We start from the raw sequence: 21,899 nt of genomic DNA, 5'->3' as shown, positions 1-21,899 counted from the left end.
CTTTTGCCCTAAAACCAGGGAGTGATTTGAATTCTATATAATAATAAAAACAACCATACATATCATGACACATTATACATTCCAGGTTATACAGAGGCAAAGTATTATAGTAAAGAAAGCAAACACCACAAAATAAAATAGCTAAAGCAATTAAAGGAGAACTAACCCCCCCAATAATAAACCCCCTGCTTCCCCCCGCATAGACGATTACCCCTAAAAGTGGCCCTAATTCATTACTCGCGTATAGGTACAGAGTAAGCCATGGGCGCCATCTTCCGGCTCTTCTGTAGTATTTGGGAAGTGAACGCTGTATTGGCCAATTAATAGCAACTGTGCATGCGCCAAAAGTACTGGAAATTGCAGAAGGGAAGAGGACCCAAAGAAAATCGAAAACCTGGAAGATGTCTCCCATGAGCGCGCCTGCACTCACCTATACGTGAGCAATGAATTAGGGCCACTTTCATGGGTAATCACCTATGCGGTGGAAAGCAAGGATGGGGGACTATGTTGGGTAGTGGTTTTCATTATTGGTGGGGTTTAGTTCTCCTTTAAGCAATTATTCATAAATCTGTCCATACATTTTATTTTTAAGAAGGTGGATATCTTGGGAACTTGTCAAGTTTAAGTATAATAGTCACACTTAAGGGCACATTTACTATTGGTCGAATATCGAGGGTTAACCCTCGATATTTGAACCTCGAAGTAAAATCCTTCGACTATCAAAGTCGAAGGATTTACCGCAGTTCGAAGGATTTTAATTCATCGATCAAACGGTTTCCCTTCGATCACAAATTGCTAGGAAAGCCTATGGGGACCTTCCCCATAGGCCAATATTGGTACTCGGTAGTTTTTAGGTGGCGAAGTAGGTGGTCGAAGTTTTTTTTTAAAGAGACAGTACTTCGACTATCAAATTGTCGAATATTCGAACGATTTTTAGTTCTAATTGTTCAATTCGAAGTCGTAGTCGAAGGTCGAAGTAGCCAATTCGATGTTTGAAGTAGCCAAAAAAAACCAACTTTCAAATTCAACGTTTTTTTCATTGAATCCTTCACTCGAGCTTAGTAAATGTGCCCCTTACATTCTTCAAAGATGTATTATGTTTAGATATTTTTGTACTGTACATTGTAAACACGTTTTTGTATTAACACAAATTTTGTACAGAAACATGAAGTTTTATAGTGCAAAGAATGGTTCAAAAGTATTGTGCAAAAGTGTTTTTATGATATCCACTTTGTATAGCATAGTGGTTTGCAATAAAAGCTAAGCATATTTTATAGTTTATATTATTTTTTAAAAACTAGAATTTTGTTATTTAATAAAAGTACTTCCATTACTCATAATTAAAAGAAAAGCAAAAAATAAAAAAAGTGGAATTACTTTCTGACATTTGAAACCTGGTAAAATGACTGCACTTGTCTATTAAGGGTTTGGTGAATGAACAATTTGTATTGTATATTTGTGTCAGTGGCCTTACCTCTGAATCCTTTATAGGAGTAAATAAAGAACTATTAAATGTAAAATATTCTGCTTGGTTATGTTTAGCTGCTGTATATCACTACATATCATTACACTGGTGTCGGATAGAAGCAGGAAGCATTGTGGCACCACTGGGGTCTGGGGTCCATTCTAGACATAATTGGGGGAATGTTATATTGGTCGGATAAAGCAAAAATTTTTGCAATGCAACAGATGTCTGCAATATAAAAAATGTTGCCTTTGCGAACACTTTGCCCCTCACGTGACATTAGAATAGAGATTGCAAATTTTAGAGTTTGCCATAGTGCACAATGTATGTAATAAAACTTCTTAAAGAAACGTAAGAACACAATTTCATATGCTGGAATTGAATGTCAGAAAACATGGGCGAGGCCCATTTATCAAAGGTTGAATTTCGAATTCATGTGAATTTTTTTTTAATTCGAATATACTCACAATTCAACTGGGAGGTTATTTAAGAAAAAAATTAGAACGTCTGATATTTGATCGAATGGTTCCGACCCGAAAATTCTAATCATATTTGATTCATACAAATCAAAGTTTTTCTCCCGAAAAAACCTTGAATGTCGGGAAGGCTATTAAAATCTCCAACCTCTGCCATTGACTTGTAAATTAACTCGGCAGGTTTTAGGTGGCGAATTTTCGAATTAAGACTGTCTCCATGGTAGAGGTGTGATAAATCACACTTTTAAATTTACGTTTGCATAGGGGGATTAAAATACGAACGTGTAAATTTTGACACTTGGAAATTCAAATTTACTATTCAACCCTTGATAAATCTGCCCCTACAGTATTAAAGAGGGGTAGAGTCCTGCATTGAGTCGTGTTCCTGCAGAATACCCACAAATTGGTGGGTTTTGGGCGGTAAGACCCCTGTCCCATGACCATGTGGGTAGTCCACAGGAACCCAGCAGATTGCAGGCTGCATTCCCTCCCCACATCTTAAACAATGATTTCCACTGACCTGGTCGATCCGCCTCAGGAGTAATGTAATTTCCCGTTTGTGCAGGTCCCGGATCAAACTAAAGATTGGGGCAATGCTGGTTGGTTCAGGCAGCAGGAACAGGGGACTTTGTTGAGATCCAGCAGGTCTAGTTCTCACATAGCAGGTGCGGGTTGGGGAATGGTTCTGCCCAACTGGAATCGCTCAGGACTCTACAGTGGGGAATGTGTCGGTGAGAGATGTGCCAATGTTGTGTTTCAGGTAAGATGCCAGTAGGAGAAAGAGTCACATCATGTGACAGATTTATCAAAGATCAATCAAACTGGGATATCAAGGGGCTGACAGGGAAATAGAATGTCTTGAAAACTGGTCCAAACTATTATCATTTTTTCATAGCCCCATGGGTATACCATTATACTGGTGTTAATGCACATTCTATAGAATACATTTAAATCTCATTTTTACATTTGCACGAGGATCACATAAAAATGGCATAAATTCCAGGAACACTTTAAATCCAGTAAAGAAAAAATGCTTTACCTGTGCAGGGCCATAAAAACATATAGTCAATCCTGGGAAAACGTAAAATCTGTGGGGGGGGGATTTGTAAAATAAAACTTGCAAGCAGGGTTGCCTAATCCTCTTGTTTCATTCTATAACCCTTATTTGTTTATTGTACATTGTTGGTATAATAATCAAAAGTCCACTTTGATGGATCTCTTTATCAATGACGATATTGGTATTAAGTGCTCTACCAATGGCTTTTCCATTTTTTAAAGGGTATTTGACACAAAAGACAATACTGGAATGCAAACGTGCTGAAATAAACTTTAATGCTACTCACAGGAATCCATTTGTATTCTAGACTTTTTTACAGTTAGACAAGTATTTTATACAATAAAGGTTCAAGCGATATAACAGATTAGGGATAATGCAGAAGGTACAGCACTTAGTACGAGTTAGTCATTGGCTTTATTACATTATAAAAAATAATTAGAACATTTAAATATGTACACATTTTACAATTCTTACATATTCTAAACAGAATGCAGGCCAACTACATATTTACTTTACCAATATCAGATACAATTTGAGTGGCTATCTAAAATTATTGGTGCTACCAGTTTTTATGTATTACAAACCTAAAATTATAATAAGATCAAAGATTGCCACCCACAAATTGTAACAATTAATAAGTGGGCAGTGCAGGGCTAAATGGCAAGGGAGACTGAGCCAAGCCCTGTCCTTGGGGGGGGGGGGTGAAGAGGAGAGACCAATACCTCAGCTAGAGTTTGAACTAGGGGTAGGCAGGCAGAAGAGGTTTGTGCCTTAAAGGGGACCCCTCACCCCAAAAAATTATTTAAAATCCCATTTTCTCACATTAGTCAAGCAAAATGAAATTTAATTACACTATATAAATTATTTGAATCTTGTTTCCTTCAATCTGGGAATCCATAATTATAGCAAGCAGGCAGGAGCCATTTTGTGGACACTGTTATTAAGACAAGCCTTCCATCATCTCAGAATCTTGTTTGTGCGCCAGAATGGGGGACCTGATGTCCATCCCCATGCCCTGGCTACACAATTAAATGGTGAAAAGGAAGGGGGAATGTGGGGAGTGATATCTAGGAAGTGTTGAATGGAAAGTGAAAGTATTCAGAAAGATTTTAAAACTACCGGACACATTTTAGCCTCTATATCACTTATTGCCTTATTCCTATAGACTAAAAAAAACAACTTGCTAACATACATTCATTAAATAAAGACAGCTCCTACACACAGGAGTTATTTGTTGGAGAATCCCATGAATTGAGTACTTTACCGTGTCAGAAAGTCATCCCCAACATGGCTCTTGGTGCAAACACCATAACTATACAATGCTACGTTATGAAGAACAAAGTTACAGAAAGATCCATTACCCGGAAAACCCCAGGTCCCTGGCATTCTGGATAACAAGTCCCATACCTGTATTGGTAGTTTAAATAGAAGAGTTCCCAAATATTTAGTATTAAAACCATTTAATGCCTTCCTTTGTCTAAATAATTAGTATTTATCAACTCTTAGATAAGAGTCCATGGGGAGATTTTCAATGTTTTGTTCCCCTTCAGCACAAAGCTACAAACCTCAAAATCGTGCCAAATTCCCTTTAAACAACAATGGACTGACAGTTGCTAATTTCATGAGATGTGTCAGTGAATATTTCAGAGTGAGAATTACCTCTTAAGAACGTGTACCAGCGCCTCCAGACAAGTGAACGTGGCACAATTTTTCTCCCCTGTCCAAGTGCAAAACACTCCAAATCATACTATTTACCTGTTCCCTATACTATGTGGGTAGGAAGACCTTTCCTGCAGACCCTGCTGGCCTTTTGGGAAGGTTTAGCCTCGTGCACCACAAAGAGGGATTGGTATCCTCTAAACCAGCTATCCCCAAAATGTTGCTCACCAAGCCCTTTCATGTTGCTCCCAGTGGCCTAAGGGCAGCTGCTTATTTTTGGATTTCTCCATTGAAGGCAAATTTTGGAGGCACAAAGTCCAGGTGTACTGCCAAAAAGACCCACCTGTACCCTGCCAGTCCACATAGGGGCTACCAAATAACCCCTTATTGAGCACCCCTAGAAACATTGTTTCATGCTTGTGTTGGTTCCCAACTCTTTTTACATTAATATGCGTCTCACAGGTAAAAAAAAAAAAGGTTGGAGACTCCTGCTTTAAACCATAAGTAAGGGAAAAAAATTCAAGGACACATACAGTTTCACTTCCAAAAATAAAATTGCAAGGCTATACTAATCCAGTAGTGGCATATTAATGAGAAGTAGTCATCTTATCGATATAGTTAAAGTGCAAAGTAGCTTCCCTCTGAGTCACAACTACTACTGATAACATTTGCAGATAGGAAAGAAACCCTTTAATTTCTAACAAGACTGCCCTATTGTGTGTGAAGGGTCAGGGGGCAAAAACTGTGCCAGCCAAGAAATTCCCTGACATCCAGGTTTCCAGTTGGGCAAAAGCTGGCAATAAATGCAGAATTCATGAATTTAAGCAGCTCATCCAGATTAAGCCAGTAAAATGATAAGCGGCCTAGGCCAAAATGTAATTCTCAGCCCCTCTTGGTACAAAGAAAATTGTTTCTTTGTATCTCTTAGTTCCCATATCTTGGATATAGTCACATGGCTTGAAGCCATATTAACAAATAGGTCCACATTTATCAAATGTTGAATTGTTTTTGCCCTTAACACTCCTCATATTTTCCACATTCAGAATTGTCTTATATAAAAACCTTTCAGTGATTGAGTTCATTTATTAAAAAGCTTTACCCCACTTTCTCGTTTTTTTTTCACCAAAATTTGTTTGTTTTGTGCCATCAAATTCCACAGCGGTTTACACCGAGAAATCTTTCCTCTGTCTTTGTCCCAGTGGAGCTTATAATCCAAGGTTCCCCCCTAAGGTTCACATTCACATAGGCACGTGGGGACATACAAACTCCATGCAGATCATGTCCTAGGGCTCAGAACTGCAGGGCACCAATTCTAAACCACCTACATTAGGCAAAAAAACATGCTGCCGGGTAAAAAGCTTGCCCGTATTGAAAGTTGTGAAAAAAAGCATAACACATTTAAGAAAAATATACATTTTCTTTCTATACCTTGCACTCATTATGCTAGAAAAAAAACTATTAAAGGAAAACTATATCCCCAAAATGGATATATATTTTTTCCTTTAAGGGTAAATCATTTTTCTCATTGACTACTTCATTTCTTTATGAAGTGAAATACGATTTTATTTCTCAGACTTTTGTTAAATCTGCCCTTAAGTGCTAGAGTACAAATATCAAATGTATAATATACAAGGCAAGATATGTAAAAACCCAAAAACGGTGAATATTTTAGGATGGAAGCTCCTAAAATCAATAATAAAAATATAGCAAATGTAGCAATGTCACACAATAGAAATTCCTCTTCAAGCACTCCATGAACATTTTATTTTATAAGTGCATCGGAGTTGCATGCAACAAAAGACTGGCTTGTATGTTTTAATGAAGGTATTGCTGTATGACACTACAATGTCATACTCCTTTATAAAGTGCAGTATACCCAGATTATATAATTATACTTTATAATAAAATATCTTATTTATAAAAATAAGGGAAGAAATTACCCTGATTTCTTACTAAAGTGGCACTAGAAGGTACAAGTCCAACACTGGTTTACCACCAATAGTTGACACTTTTTTTTTATACCATTGTAATATAATTTAAATTTTCAGTGAACAGGCTACGAGAAAAGTCTAATAATGTGTCTGAAAAATTTGAAGAAACAGCTTATTATGCTAAGTCACTTGCAAGTGAATAAAATTACTGGGATGTGCATTTCAGTCTTATATGTATATACAGAGAAGAGAAGGGGAGGTAAAGGAGCGGATTGGGAGATTGAGCAGAAACACCCCACATCCTCACAGGAGATTTGCAGTCATTTTCTAACCACCGTGAGCATTCAGTAGCACGCAGGAATCAAACGAGTCGCTTTTAATGGCAATGCAGATGAGCAACAGTGGCTTAAGTCAGAGGAATGGGGTAAATTGTAAATTCCTATTAGTTAAATGGCATTTACTGTAAGAAATGGGATACATTGTTAAGAAACTTGATAATCAAAATATGCCATTTTACATAGTATCTTTTTTCACCGGATTATCCCCTGTAATAAAATAATATATTGAACTTGATGTTAAGCAAGGTACGTCTTTCTTCACATTATGAAAAGATCCTTTATCCAGAACCCCCCAAGATCAGAAGCATACTGGATCACAGTTCCCATAAATGTATTCACATATATTTCTTATATAAATATCTAAATGCATGAAGGTGTTTATTATGAACTATTTTTGCTAAAATAGATTTATGCAGAGAATACTTTTGCTGGGTACCTTTTCCTTTTAAAGGTATGAACCACCAGCAATAACAAAATATGTGAGAACGTGTCCTTTTTGAAGACAAAGAGGGAGGGGGTTATCTAGTCTGTATGAGTACGATCCCTTAATAATGACGTATAGTTAACACTGGCCATATAAAGGACTACTCTAGAGCCACTCTTCCTTACCAGTTCCAGTAACTTATTGGTCTGTCTATGGGGTACAACAGCCTTTGTGACCAATATCTTTGGTATTTGGGATAAACCAAATATATTTCTATCATCATCATCATCATTTATTTATATAGCGCCGACAAGATACTCAGGGGTAAATTTATCAAAGAGCGAAGTTCCGCCACTAGAGTGAAATTCCGCAGCTCTCAGTTCATTTCTATGGGATTTTGAAAGGTGTATTTATCAATGGGTGAAAGTGAAAGTTCACCCTTTGATAAATACGCCTATAAAAATCCCATAGAAATGAATGGAGAGTGGCGGAATTTTACTCTAGTGGCGGATCTTCACTATTAACTTCACTCTTTGATAAATATATCCCTCAGTGCTTTACCTTAGTTATAACAAACAGAATAAATGGTGGATAACAAACAAGGGTTACAGAGTAATTGGATCAGAGGGCCCTACAAATTAGAGTTTACAAACTAAAGGTTAGGGTACAATTGAGACATTAGGATTTTAGAAACAATTTTGTGATTTATGATACAGCAACGATTGATTAATTAAGGTACATTGAATAAGCATCTTTAAACAGGTGGGTCTTTAAGGAGCGCTTGAAAGTTTGGAAAGAAGGAGGAAGTCTGACAGCTCAAGGCAGAGAATTCCAGAGAAAAGCAGAAGCCCGAGAGAAGTCTTGTAGACGAGAATGGGCAGAAGTGATGAGAGGAGAAGCGAGGTGAAGATCAGAAGCAGAGCGAAGGTTGCGTAAAGGAGTGTATTTGGAGATCAGAGATGAAATATAGGGAGGGGCTTCATTATTAAGGGCCTTGAATGTGAGTGTTAGTAATTTGAATTTGATTCTAGAGGAGATTGGGAGCCAGTGAAGGGACATGTATATGGGAGCAGCTGATGTTGAGCGGTAACATAGATGAATGAGTCTAGCAGCCGCATTTAGCACAGATTGGAGTTTCTATGTCAAGTACTCTCTGCATAGGCCCCTGTTGGAGACCTGGCTTTCAAATGATATGCTCAATTAAAAAAATAAAATATTTTGTAAGGTGGCCTTGGCAGACAAGATCATTTTGCATGGTTTAAGGTTATAGCACATTTTGATTGAATGTTATTTGAAGTGGTGGTCAAAATACTTACTTGCCATGCACTTTTTCCCACGGATATAACTGGGAAGCTTCACATGTTCCCCAAAGCCTGGCAGAGATTTGTCTATCTATCTATACAGGAGCAGTTAATGTTGAACATGTGATGTTTAAAGAAGTGGATAAGCAGCTTTGTAAATTGGTTATTGCTACACAAAACAAAAAAATAGAATATATCATTTTTCATTAGATGTGCATGTCATAAAACTTCCGTCAACATATTAAATCTGTTCTACAGAACATAAAAAAACTAATATTTCAAAACAGACGCACTTTTACCATCACTTCAAGCATTTATGAAGAAATTAAAACGAAAGAACACCCAAAAATCCAGAATAATACTGAAATATTAATACAATATTTTAAAAGCATACAGACATAATATGCACAAAATGTATATATTTACAATCATTCTTACAATGTTGAGTGGTAAAACACTAAAATGCCAGAAAAAAATAAAATGTATTTGTGGAACAGAGCCTTAGCTACTTTTTTTTTTTTTTAAAGTTGAAGTGGCTGATGAATTTCTGTTCAATATTGTAAGTGCAAAACTGTTAAAGGGCAAATTATACAGTTAGTGGTTAGCAGGAAAGCTTCCCCCCCCCCCACGTTTCAAATTACTTTAGTTATGGTTGTTTGAAAATAGTTAAGTCTGATTGGCCGTGGTGATAAGTTGCATTTGCGCCACAGTCTACATACTGATAAACTTCTTGGGATAACTGCTCAGGGTGTCCCAGGTAGGAAATGGTGACGATGACTCTGAAATATTAGAGAATAAAGAGAATTGGAAAATACTCATATTACATGCATATAGTATAATATAATAAAATATAGCAGGGTTTTTTAGATTTATAAACACACTCTTATGGTTGAAATGAATACAGTTTTCACTTCTGAACTCCAAGGGGCAAATTAACTAACCCCCGAAAATTCGCCAGTGACGGCTTCTCTCACAGCGCAACACCTCGCCAGGCGTAGATACGCCAGGACAACGCTAATTCACTAAAATCCGAAGTTGCGTTCAGGGCTCCGAACTCTGGCAAAGTTGCGCTAGCGTTACTGCGCCAAGCAAAGCGAAGTTGCGCTAGTGTTGCCTAATTTACATACGGCAGGAAGTTAAAGTTCAATGGACGTATATGTTGCAGCAAATAGATTAATCTACACAAGCCAAACAAAAGAAAATAGAGTTGTTATATTGCCCTACACATTTGCCCAGTGTATAGTTTATGTGCCATATGTTAGGAAATGTAGGGGGAAGCCGGTTACCCCAAAAAAATGTTACGCTCTTTTGCAGCCTATCACCCTGAGAAATTTTGGGCACTTCGTCTGGTCTGAGGTGGCGAAGGCAAGTCTGGCGCAAGAGGTAACGTGCAGTAAAATCTGCATCTTAGTGAATTAGCACAGTTACGTCCATTCGCCAGAGCGCAAATTCACCAGGTGTTAGGAAGCGAAATACCGCTAGAGTGTATCTCGTTCGCTAGTGAAGTTACGCCAGAGCTTGTTCGTAAATCGGCGAAGTACCAAAATGACGTCACTTCGCCCTTTAGTAAATTTGCAGCCAAATACTAAAGCACATGGAGCTGCTACTTCTGTTCACAGATCTCAGATTATTGTACGTTGCACAAAGCAATAACATTCATGAACTACTTATCTGAAAAACAATACTTACTGCATCACCACCACTATGTTGTGAACCTTTATAGATGGAAATGTGCAAAAGGAACTGTAAAATAAGAGACATTTTTCATTTGCAGTTATTCATGACCCAATGCAAAAATACTTCATAGCAAAACTAAAATAAAATACTTTAGTAGGAAAAAGGCCTATGTGGTCACATCGTGTAACTCTAGCAATACACACAGCAAGAGTATGGAGCCCTTGAAAGACAATTTTGACAGACAATCATGCATTAACATTAAAGGAAAACTAATAATGAATACTTGAGCAATGGATAGTTCATAACAAATCAAGTGGCATATTAAAGAATCTTATCAAACTAGAATATATATTTAAGTAAATTTTGCCCTTTTACATCTCTTGCCTTGAACCACCATTTCATGATGGTTTGTGTGCTGCCTCAGAGATCACCTGACCAGAAATACTGCAGCTCTAACTGTAACAGGAAGAAGTGTTGAAGCAAAAGACAGAACTCTGTCTGTTAATTGGCTCATGTGACCTAAGATGTATAGTTTGTTTGGTATGTTTGTGTGCACAATGAATCATACGATCCCAGGGGGCTGTCCTTATTTTTTTTAAAAATGGCAGTTTTCCATTTATGATTATCCAATGGCACATACTATTAAAAAATTATATTATTATGAAAATGTTTTTTTACATGTAGCAGGGTTTTACATACAGTATGAGCTGTTTCATGAAATATATTTTTAGAGACCTACATTGTTTGAGGGGTATAGTTTTCCTTTAAAGGGCAGATTTATTAAGGGACAAATTGAAAATTTTAATTAAAATTGTTTTTATGGTCAGAACTGTTAAATTATCCAAACTCGATTTGACTGGATCGTTCCCAGTTCTGCTTTATTTGGGCCATCAGTCACACCGATACAAAGACTGGGCAAAGAGACCATAAGTTATCCCCAAAATATATGTCTCAGCATATGGCTCTTGAGTGTAGGGATGGGCGAATTTGACCCGTTTCATTTAGCCAAAAACTAGCTGCCGGCGAAATTTTTTTTTTTGATTCACAACGCCATACAAGTCTATGGACGTCATTTCCGCAGCGAAAATATTCGCCCATCCCTTCTCTGGAGTTGATCAGTTGGTTAACCATAACAACCACAATATCTGTCCACAAATGCTGCCTCACTAATTAAATTATTAATCCAATACAGGTATATTATCTGTTATCCAGAAAACTCTGAATTACAGAATGACCATCTCCCCATGACTCCATTTTTACAAATTTTTAAAAATATGTTTTCTGTAATAATAAAAAAGTAACTTGTACTTCATCCAAACTACGATATAATTAATTTATAATTGGAAGCAGAACCAGCCTGTTGGCTTTATTTAATGTTTACATGATTTTCTAATAGGTATTAAGCTACAAATTATGGAAAGATCTATTATCTGGAAAACACCAGTTCTCAAGCATTCTGGATAACAGGTCCCATATCTGTATTTATATGTTGTAACTGAATCATAAAATACCATGCATTCAATAACTTCAGCTTTCAGTCTAGTTATATACTCTAGCATACACAACTGTCTTTTTTTCTCCCCAGAACCATGTTAAATACATTTTGCTGAAAACAATTGCTAAGGGGAAGTAAAGCTCTATAACCAAATAGTTTGTTTCAGTATAGGGGGGTGCACAGTGCACTGCACCTGCATATTGCAGTCTCCAATGTTGCAGGTTAATGGTGCACATGTTAGGAATTGAGAAAAAACAAGAATGAGCATTATACTCCACTAAATATACAAAATATGTGCTTAGAAATTAGGGATGTACCGAATCCAGGATTCGGTTCGGGATTCGGCCTTTTTCAGCAGTATTCAGATTCGGCCGAATCCGTCTGCCCAGCTGAACTGAATCTGAATCCTAATTTGCATATGTAAACTAGGGGCGGGGAGGGAAATCTTGTGAATTTTGGTCACAAAACAAGGAAGTAAAAAATATTTTCCCCTTCCCATCGCTAATTTGCATATGCAAATTAGGGTTCGGATTCGGTTCGGTATTCGGCCGAATCTTTCGCAAAGGATTCGGCTGAATCCAAAATAGTGGATTTGGTGCATCCCTATTAGAAATACTGCGCTTTGTGCTGCTTTATTGAAAACATCTTCAAAAACCATACCAGCTCTGTCCATCTGTTCCACCTCCTGCTAGCGGTTATCTTAGGCTGTGTGTGATGCCAGCCAATCAGCAGCTAGATGGACCTGGCAGGGAACTGCAACTTTGACTGTATTGGTACAGGGCTACCCATCTAATACTGTGCTTCTTGCAAGGACAAATGAAACAATCCACCACTAATCTGAAACACAGACAGGGATCAGAGAGGATCTATGGGTGCTCCGATAAGTAGGGATGCACCGAATCCAATATTTTGGATTCGGCCGAACCTCAGAATCCTTTACGAAAGATTCGGATGAATACCGAACCGAATCCTAATTTGCAAATTAGGGGTGGGAAGGGGAAAACATTTTTTACTTCCTTGTATTGTGACAAAAAGTCCCATGATTTCCCTCCCCGCCCCTAATTTGCATATGTGGATTCAGTTCGGCCAGGCAGATCCGAGGGATCTTGAGTTAGGCTGTATATTTGGAGGTCCATATTAAAAGCCTGTTGAATGCTAGTTAGACAGCCTTGCCTACATGTCTAGCAATGTGAGTAATTCCTGGATATCTTGCACAATTCCGTTTTTTTCTAGTGAAAATAATGGACTAAGATTACTCACAATCATTGTAGTCAAAGCCTTTACCTTAAAAATGTAAATAATGAATACATTAACACTGCAAATGTAGCCTGTTACTTACTACATGTAGTCAAATTCATTTCCAATTGTAGTAGGCACCATGTAGTCAATCTGTTTAATAAGGAGATGCAACATTAGCAATGAAAGACAATTTTTGAAAGGAACAATTACAATATTACAGCAAACTGCAATACACTTACCTGTTTATTGTCAAGCGGTCCAATATTGATAACCGTGTTCAATTTTGCCTTCCCAATGACGGTTTTAGAGAATTGAACTTGTCCAGTAACGTTTTCTACTTCGATAGAATAAAAGTTGTTGTTTGTTATATTTATGGTGTTCTGGCAAAAAAGAAACACACAATTATTTTAATGAAAGCAAATGTAAATGGTTAATCAATAACGAGTATGTGGTATATTGCAACAATTGGCAAAAACAGCTGTTCATTACAAACAAAAGGCCCAATCAATGATGTTTGAAAAATAAAATGTTCAAAAAAAAAGAATATTCTATAGAATTTGCAGTGATATGACCCAGATAAGAGTGGTTGTCTGATCAGCTTTAAAGGGATACTGTCATGGGAAAAAAATGTTTTTTTTCAAAATGAATCAGTTAGTAATAGTGCTGCTCCAGCAGAATTCTGCACTGAAATCCATTTCTCAAAAGAGCAAACAGATTTTTTTTATATTCAATTTTGAAATCTGATATGGGGCTAGACATTTTGTCAATTTCCCAGCTGCCCCTGGTCATGTGACTTGTGCCTGCACTTTAATAGAGAAATGCTTTCTGGCAGGCTGCTGTTTTTTCTTCTCAATGTAACTGAATGTGTCTCAGTGGGACATGGGTTTTTACTATTGAGTGTTGTTCTTAGATCTACCAGGCAGCTGTTATCTTGTGTTAGGGAGCTGTTATCTGGTTACCTTCCCATTGTTCTGTTGTTTGGCTGCTGAGTGGGAAAAGGGGGGGGGGTGATATCACTCCAACTTGCAGTACAGCAGTAAAGAGTGATTGAAGTTTATCAGAGCACAAGTCACATGACACATTTTCCCATGACAGTATCCCTTTAATAATTTTGAAATGCAGTAATGCTTTTCTCAGGAATGGCAGTGCACTGATTTTCATAAACTGAAACTGCACTACCACAGTAAAATATGTTTTTTCATAAAAGGATACAAGCGCATTTTAAAGGGATTCTGTCACGATTTTAATGGTGTCGTATTTATTTCTAAATTACACTGTTTACACTGCAAATAATTTATTCTACAATATAAAAATGTAATTCCTGAACCAGCAAGTGTATTTAACACTGCTATTAAGACAAATTGTGTATCACCCTAAAATCCTGTGTATACACCAGAATGGGGGACCTAATGCCCATGGGCAACGCCCTACACAATTATAGAGCCTGAGTAGGGAACGGGGAATGTGACAAGTGCAGTGACATGTAGGAAGTGCTGAATGAAAATTGAAAGTAACTGACTGGCCCACCTCTATGCCTCTGGCATAGAGGCGGGGCAGGTAATATATGATTGACAGCTCAGATATTTAGCTTTTAGGAAAACTAAGGCAAGTTCAGACAAACTACCATTAGGGTAACAATAATTAAAGAATGTTGCTATCATCTCTTATTTATAAAACTAATTTTCAAAGTACTGTTATATCACTTTAAGGCAACTCACATTATGGGCAACAGGGGTGCCACTCTCGAGTTACTAAAAATGCAGATGCCGAAAGGCATAAAATTGTCCCATATGCCATTGTCCCTACTCTGATCTCAAGAATATCTAGAATCTGTCATAAGTACAGACAGTACTTATAGTTTTGCCATAAAAAGATCTTAGGACACCTCCAAAGCTTTGCAGGCTAAGCTGCCACTGGTGTTATTTATAAAATCAAATTTGCACCCGGGCTTTACCCCAACCAACCAATCAAGCTTTTTAAATCTAGCTGCAGTTAAAAGTTAATATCTGACAGGTTGCCATGGGTGCTGCAAATTGGCCCAATGTTTATAAATGACTTTCAGGCTGACCGTGATCTTTGCTTCCCTTATCACAGAAGTGAGAAGATAAAGTGGCTAAACATTCATGGTTTGAGGAATAACATCAAGGAGTTTCAGTCTGATTACATGGTCATGAATATCTCATCACAAATATCAATTAAAAATTCAGTTTATAGTGCTGCTCCAGGAGGATTCTGCACTGAAATCAGGTTCTCAAAAGAGCAAAAAGATTTTTTTTTTATATTTAATTTTGAAATCTGACATGGGGCTAGACATATTGTCAGTTTCCCAGCTGCCCCCAGTCATGCAAGTTGGAGTGATATCAATCCCACCCTCCCCCCAGCATCTTAACAACAGAACAATGGTAAGGTAACCAGATAGCGGCTCCCTAGCACAAGGTAACAGCTGCATTGTAGATCTAAGAACAGCACTCAATAGTAAAATCCAGGTCCAACTGAGACACATTCAGTTACATTGAGTAGGAGAAACAACAGCCTACCAGAAAGCAGTTCCATCCTAAAGTGCTGGCAATTTGACCTGAGATGGCCGCCTACACACCAATATTACAACTAACATAAAAAATACACTTGATGGTTCAGGAATGACATTTTATATGGTGAAGTGAATTATTTGCAGTGTAAACAGTGTTAGAAATAAAAACTACATCATAAAAACCATGACAGAATTCCTTTAACTCTATGAAGTGCTACAGTTAGTACAGCATTGATAAAGTATAAACATACTTGTGGCTTGAAAAGATAATGCATGTTATTAGAACCCATCAGTACTCATTTTAGTAAATACTCACGGTGATGTTTAAATAGACCAAATGATTTTCTTCATCATAACTCACAAGAACGGATTTTACTCCAACTGAATGCACATCAACAGATCGTGGAAAGAGGAAAAATACAGCCAGGCAAGAAAGGAGCAAGCAAACTATGACAGAAACGGTGACATAAAGTTTTCTGTAAAAACAGATACACAAAATTAATAAACGGTCTATGAAAAAATAAATGATTCACATAATAATTTCTATATACACACACATATACATATTTTATAAGGATGTACGGAATCCTGGATTCAGCCAAATCCAAGCTATTTTTAGAAGGATTCAGCAAAACTAAAAACAATTGGTATTTTTCTGCTGGTGCCTCTTAATTTCCGTCACTGGCTGTGGAAAGGTTCGGAAAATGCAGGTCAGTGCATCCCTAATAAATAATCACAAATAATTGCTAAAAAATTCATCATTTTCGGTAAAACGAAACACAAAAAAAGAATAAAAACCTCATCCATCACATGCTGTTAACTACTGCATAAATCAACAATCAACATAAAAAGTGTCAGTCATTAACAAATTTCCATAACATTGGAAACAATTGGAATATGCAAATTATAACTCAATCTTTCATGAAGGATTTGCTATTCAGATTAATCCAAAACGTATGGATTTGGGCCAGATTTATGTAAACGATGTATGACCTCTGAAAAGTACTGTGGAATATGTCAGGGTTAGATAAAGCATGAGAACAATTCCTGTTTTGAACACGGATGATCTTTTGTGACAAATCAAAAGACTGGAAATGTTGGAATATCATAATTAATTCAGTGCAAAGCCAGGCCAAGTATTACTTGTGCCAAATGTTGCTCGGAACCCCAGACATGGGGGAAGTGATTAACAGCTTTTTGCTTTGAGCCTATGGAATCAGCTGGGTGACAAAACTCTACAAACAGTGATATGTGCCATTCCCAGATTGTTAACCCATGTCTTCCCTTCTATCATCTCTAGTGTCTCTGATGCTTTATTTCTGCTCTTTTTCAGTTTGATCTACCATATTTCCTCTTGTACTATTCTGATTACCCAATCTCTTATTCACATCATTTATTTCTCCTGTTATCGGTTTATTCATCTAAGAAGCTCTTTCAATGTAAATTTGGCCATACAAAGGCTTATCCAGGAAAAAAAGCAAAAACGGAGCACCGAGAAAGCCAGTGTAAAAGAGTAAAAAAAACTCCAAATACAGCAGCATGTCACAGGTCTTGGCTGCACGCTTGACGCGTTTCGTGGCTCCCCGTCACTTCATCAGAAGCTTCTTTTTCCTGGATATGTCTTTACCACTTGGGATGGCGGTTGCACGTGTAGCACGCTGAGCCAAGTGATGTCCGGTAGGTGCTCCCACTGAATTTTTTGTGCAGGACCATACAAAGGCTGATATTTGCAACCAAATTGCCACTCTAGACCTTTATTGGTCTGTCCATGCGGCCAAAAACACAAACTGACCGGAAAGCTGAAGTGAGCTTTAGTATTAAAATGCCATTTGTATTCAAAACTTCTAGCATGACAGGTTTTGGCTAAGCAGCCTTCCTTAGTCGCAAACACTGTCTGCCCAAATAATATCTGTCAGGTCTACAAATCTAGTTGAGAAAATACCACAACAGTCAGTGAAGTCCTCTCCTGGCAAATCTACCTAGACCAATTTTATGATCTAATCATTGGCCTGGGAACCAAAATCTGATCAGCCCAATTGCTCATTTAGGAACTTCACCAAAACAAGCGGATGTGTAGGTGTATGGCCAGCTTAACAGTCTTATTTGTGTTTGCATGTGTGTATGTAAATGGAGAGGCAAGTAGAAAGCATGTGCAATAAGAAATATAATACATAAAATGCTTACATTGAAAGAAGCAGTAAACTTACGTTCGTCTTGGCCGTAGTCTTTGATCACTGTACGGTATCAGTGCCACAAGCTGGTTTTCTCTACCTATAAATTAGTGTTCATTTACATTATACAACTATTATATATGACTAATTTCTCACTTACAATTTATCTATAAATATTTAAAGAATATAAAATATGTAAAAATAAAAACTGGGTAAATTGACAGACTGTGCAAAATAAAAAATGTTTCTAATATAGTTCGTTAGACAAAAATGTAATCCATGAAGGCTGGAGTGACTGGATGTCTAACATAACAGAACACTACTTCCTGCTTTTCAGCTCTTGGTTTCCATTGATTGGTTACCAGGCAGTAACCAATCAGTGACTTGAGGGGGGCCCACATAGGTCATAACTGTTGCTTTTGAATCTGAGCTGAATGATAAGGATAAATTGCAAACTCACTGAACAGTTATGTCCCATTTAGCCCTCGTTCAAGTCGCTGACTAACTCAGTAAAAAAAAATACGAAAACCTCCAAAACTATTTTTCGTTTTTCGGACAATTCCTAGTGAAAAATAATCACAAAACCTCTAAAAGTTAATGATTTAAAGCGATCCAGTAAGATCAGGACAGCTTCCACTGACTTCTGAAGTCTGGGACAGGTAAGCAATATGGTGATTCAGAACCGAATTTAATTTTTCCCAAGGAGGGTGGATTTTTGTCTTAAAAGGAGCACTGCTTGGGAAAAACACTCAGCAACAAGATTAACTGGGCTACAGGTTACATATTGGATTTTCTTGTCGTTTCAGCAATTTGCTGCCTGCACATAGGTCCTACATTGCCGAAAGTCAAATGGGTAAAGATTGCCTTTTTAAACGATGACAGTACAAAAGTTAAACATTTGCTTATTCAATAAACAAATTTGCTATTTTGAGCAGCATTGCAGTACATAATAGCAAACCAAGTTCCTGGGGCTAGTTCTACATTAAAAAAGCATGGTAACAGGGTTCAGCTAATCAGATTTTTCTGAGAAAACAAGTTTAATATCTTGCATGACTATTTTGGATCGTGACTTCAAAACATATATTCCAACACAGCTGTCTTCCATCCTCACCTCTTGGTATTCGACCAGTTCCTTGGCAGGTGGCACAAGTGACACTGTCGCTTCCAGTAAATTCTACATATGGGAAATGAGAAGCCTCTCCACCTCTGTTCTTATCAGTGCCATCTGATGGGATCAGTCCATTTGTGTCATCACAGGGTGAACAAGGATCACTTGGTCCATCCTTTGAAGCATTTGAAGGAATGTGCGAAAACCCTTTCCCCATGATTCTGTATTAAATAAATGGGAAATAAAGGGAAAAACACAGCTGAATCACCAATACAGATACCAATCTCCTTATCAGGATTTCTTTCATTTACAAAGACCCTTCAATCCAGCTACAATATCTATCTATCTAGAGCTATATCTATTGATATATATTTATATATAAAGTTTATTTATCATTCAGCCATGACTTCCTTTAAATCAGATGCAACAGGAATAATCACCCACTCTGAAGTCAATCATTTCTTACAACTCCCTGCAGCAGGATAAGTTTCCTCCAGTCCCCCCTTATGTCCCTTTTTTAAAAACTGCCTCCTCCTGGATCATAGCAGGCAACACACTGGTCAGTTTCCCGAAAATCCACCTGCCTTGCCACTGGACTAAAGGTTCCTACAGACGCAAAGATTTCTCTTGCCGAACGACCGATTTTAGCAAAGTCCGACCAATCCTTCAAAATTATTGTGTGGTTAGTGGGATTCGAACATCTTGCGATTTTACGGCCGACTGTCAGGAAATTGATTGGCCAGGTTAAAAAAATCTTTGTCAGTCCCAGTGCAATCTATCTATGTTTGTAGAGTCAAGCAGTCAGTGAAAATTTGAAAAAGGTGTATATTTACAAATATTCATTTTTTTTTTCCCTGCACATATTGAGCTATTTTTGAAGCGCCTCTTGGCTAGTTTTGGGCTGGTTTTGTAGCGGACTTTGGCTGGTTCTGAAAATTAAGACTTGGCAACCCTGGTACAACTGATCTGAACAGTGTCCTGGGGCAGATTTAACGGGCTGTAAACCCAAGAGTAAAGTTATCTGCAGATGTAATTGCGACTCAAAGCAATGTCCCTTTCTGCACTGCTGCTTCTGACTCTTACGCAATGTAGCAAAAGTCCGCTCCAGCAAAGACTCCCCATCTCGAAATGGTTTTGCGTATTTTATGTTTGAACAGTCACAGGCAGTAGTGCAGAAATACTAAAGGCACAATGCTTTCAACACCAATTCCATTTAGACCAATGACAGCTCTTCAAATGTGAAAGCTTCCCAATGTGCTTAGTTTGGGGACAGGGAGTGGTATAAATACATAGGAATACTGTACATGGACAGCTGCACTTGTGCAATTCATTTCAGTACATGATAAAGGCCTGTGGCCACTCAGCAGCTTGTGCTTTTGTAGAAGTGTCAGGATAATTAGGTCCTACCATCACAGAACTACCCAACAGCGCCACCCTATTTACCTTTAGCACGTACCCCGGAAACAACACACATTACACTCAGGATATGAGATGAAAGAACTCACGTAGATTCACGAACGTGCGACCACCTCAAGCATTCACTTGTTTCTCCCTTTTCTGTCACTGTTTAGCTACAAAACACGGGAGCCAATTGGCAGGCCCGCAACCGATCATGTGACTAAATAGAATAGGAAGCTACAGCACGGGACGTAGGACAAACACGGTCACATCGCGTTGTTGAACTCGGTGACGTCAGGAAACAAGTGTATCTGCGTAAGGGAGTGCTAAGTTCGAAGGGGGGGATTAGCCAAATAGACAGTGTGTGTAAAAGTAGAAAAGCCAACTGTTTGGAGGGCTGCGACCTGGAACCCTCTGAAAAAGTCCCTGTAAAACATACCTCCCAACATTTTGGAAATAGAAAGAGGGACACATTTTTGACCACGCCCATGTTGTGACCACACCCCCAATTACCATGTCATTTTTACACGATTTGACAGGTTCTGAAATTTTGAAGCCATTTCTGTGTTTTTTATGTGTTAATACAGTTTTGTTAATGAAGGTGAATTGCCCTTTAAACGGCAAATCTCAGTTTCCCCATGAGACCTGCTTATCTTAAATTGTTACAATTGCTTCTTTGCTTAGCTAAGTGCACTTTGCTACTTAGTCTGTGCTCTCAGTAGGCCGGTCCGAAAGCAGTGGGTCGGGCGGGTTTGGGCCGACTCCAGCACCAAATCTTCGGGTCCCGTCCTAGCACTGCCGGCTTTCAACGCCTACATTTATAGACTCGAGCCCGCCCCTTTTGTGATGTCAGGGCGGGCGCGGGTCTATAAATAGGGGGGCAACAGCGGGCCGGGTGCAGATTGGGAGGTGGCGGGTTAGGGTTGGGGTGCTGGTCGGAAATTTCTCGACCCGCCCATCACTAGCTCTCTGCCAAAGGCCAATTAAGTTTTAGAAACTTATTTTTTTCAGGCTGTTCAGTGCAGGAGATCATAGAGAAAGTCGCTGCAACACTTCGGGGCAGATTATTTAAAGTCCAAAAGAGTTTTTTTCAAAATGCTGAAATAGAATACGCGTTTCGAGACCTGGCAAATCTAATGTTTTGATTCGAATTTGAGATTCATCAAATGCATACCTCCCAACTGTCCCTTTTTCGGAGGGACAGTCCCTCTTTTGACAGCTCAACCTGCAGTCCCTCATTTGTACTGAACAGCCAGAAAAAGAAACAAAGTTTCTAACTTAATTGGCTTTTAGCAGAGAGCACAGAACAGCTAGCAGGTGCAAATAAGATACTTTGTAACAATTTTCAGACACAAAAAAACTGTTTAGATAAGGAGAAATATTTTTAGACTTTCGTAACCTGACAAATTTTGTAAAATTAACACGGTAATTAGGGGGTGCGGTCACAGAAAGGGGCATGGTCAAAAAAAATCGCTGCTCTACATACGAAAAAAAATTTTGTCCCTCTTTTTACTTCCAAAATGTTGGGAGGTATGCAAATGTCTATCGAAAATACAGCAGGAGACAGGGAAAGCTATCAGGATTCTAAGATAGTTCATACTGTGCTATATACATCTAGTAAATCTAAAAT

The 21,899-nt window shown here is 38.1% G+C and overlaps 1 protein-coding gene across 4 annotated transcripts; it reads right to left on the bottom strand.

Moving 5' to 3' along the window:
• Positions 1 to 9,160: 9,160 nt before the first annotated feature.
• tmem106b.S (transmembrane protein 106B S homeolog) lies at positions 9,161 to 20,522 on the bottom strand. 4 transcript variants are annotated; one of them, NM_001092865.1, is given in 8 exon segments: positions 9,161 to 9,430; positions 10,341 to 10,394; positions 13,163 to 13,212; positions 13,302 to 13,442; positions 15,909 to 16,068; positions 17,800 to 17,863; positions 18,875 to 19,092; positions 20,315 to 20,418. In NM_001092865.1, coding segments are annotated over 7 exon segments (810 nt in total). In that variant the 5' UTR covers positions 19,089 to 19,092; positions 20,315 to 20,418; the 3' UTR covers positions 9,161 to 9,303.
• Between the last annotated feature and the right edge of the window lie 1,377 nt (positions 20,523 to 21,899).

This window comes from Xenopus laevis, chromosome 6S (assembly GCF_017654675.1).
Source record: "Xenopus laevis strain J_2021 chromosome 6S, Xenopus_laevis_v10.1, whole genome shotgun sequence".
Lineage (NCBI taxonomy): Eukaryota > Metazoa > Chordata > Amphibia > Anura > Pipidae > Xenopus > Xenopus laevis.
Note: the sequence above shows the minus strand (reverse complement) of the source record. Positions and strands in the feature narration are given on the sequence as shown.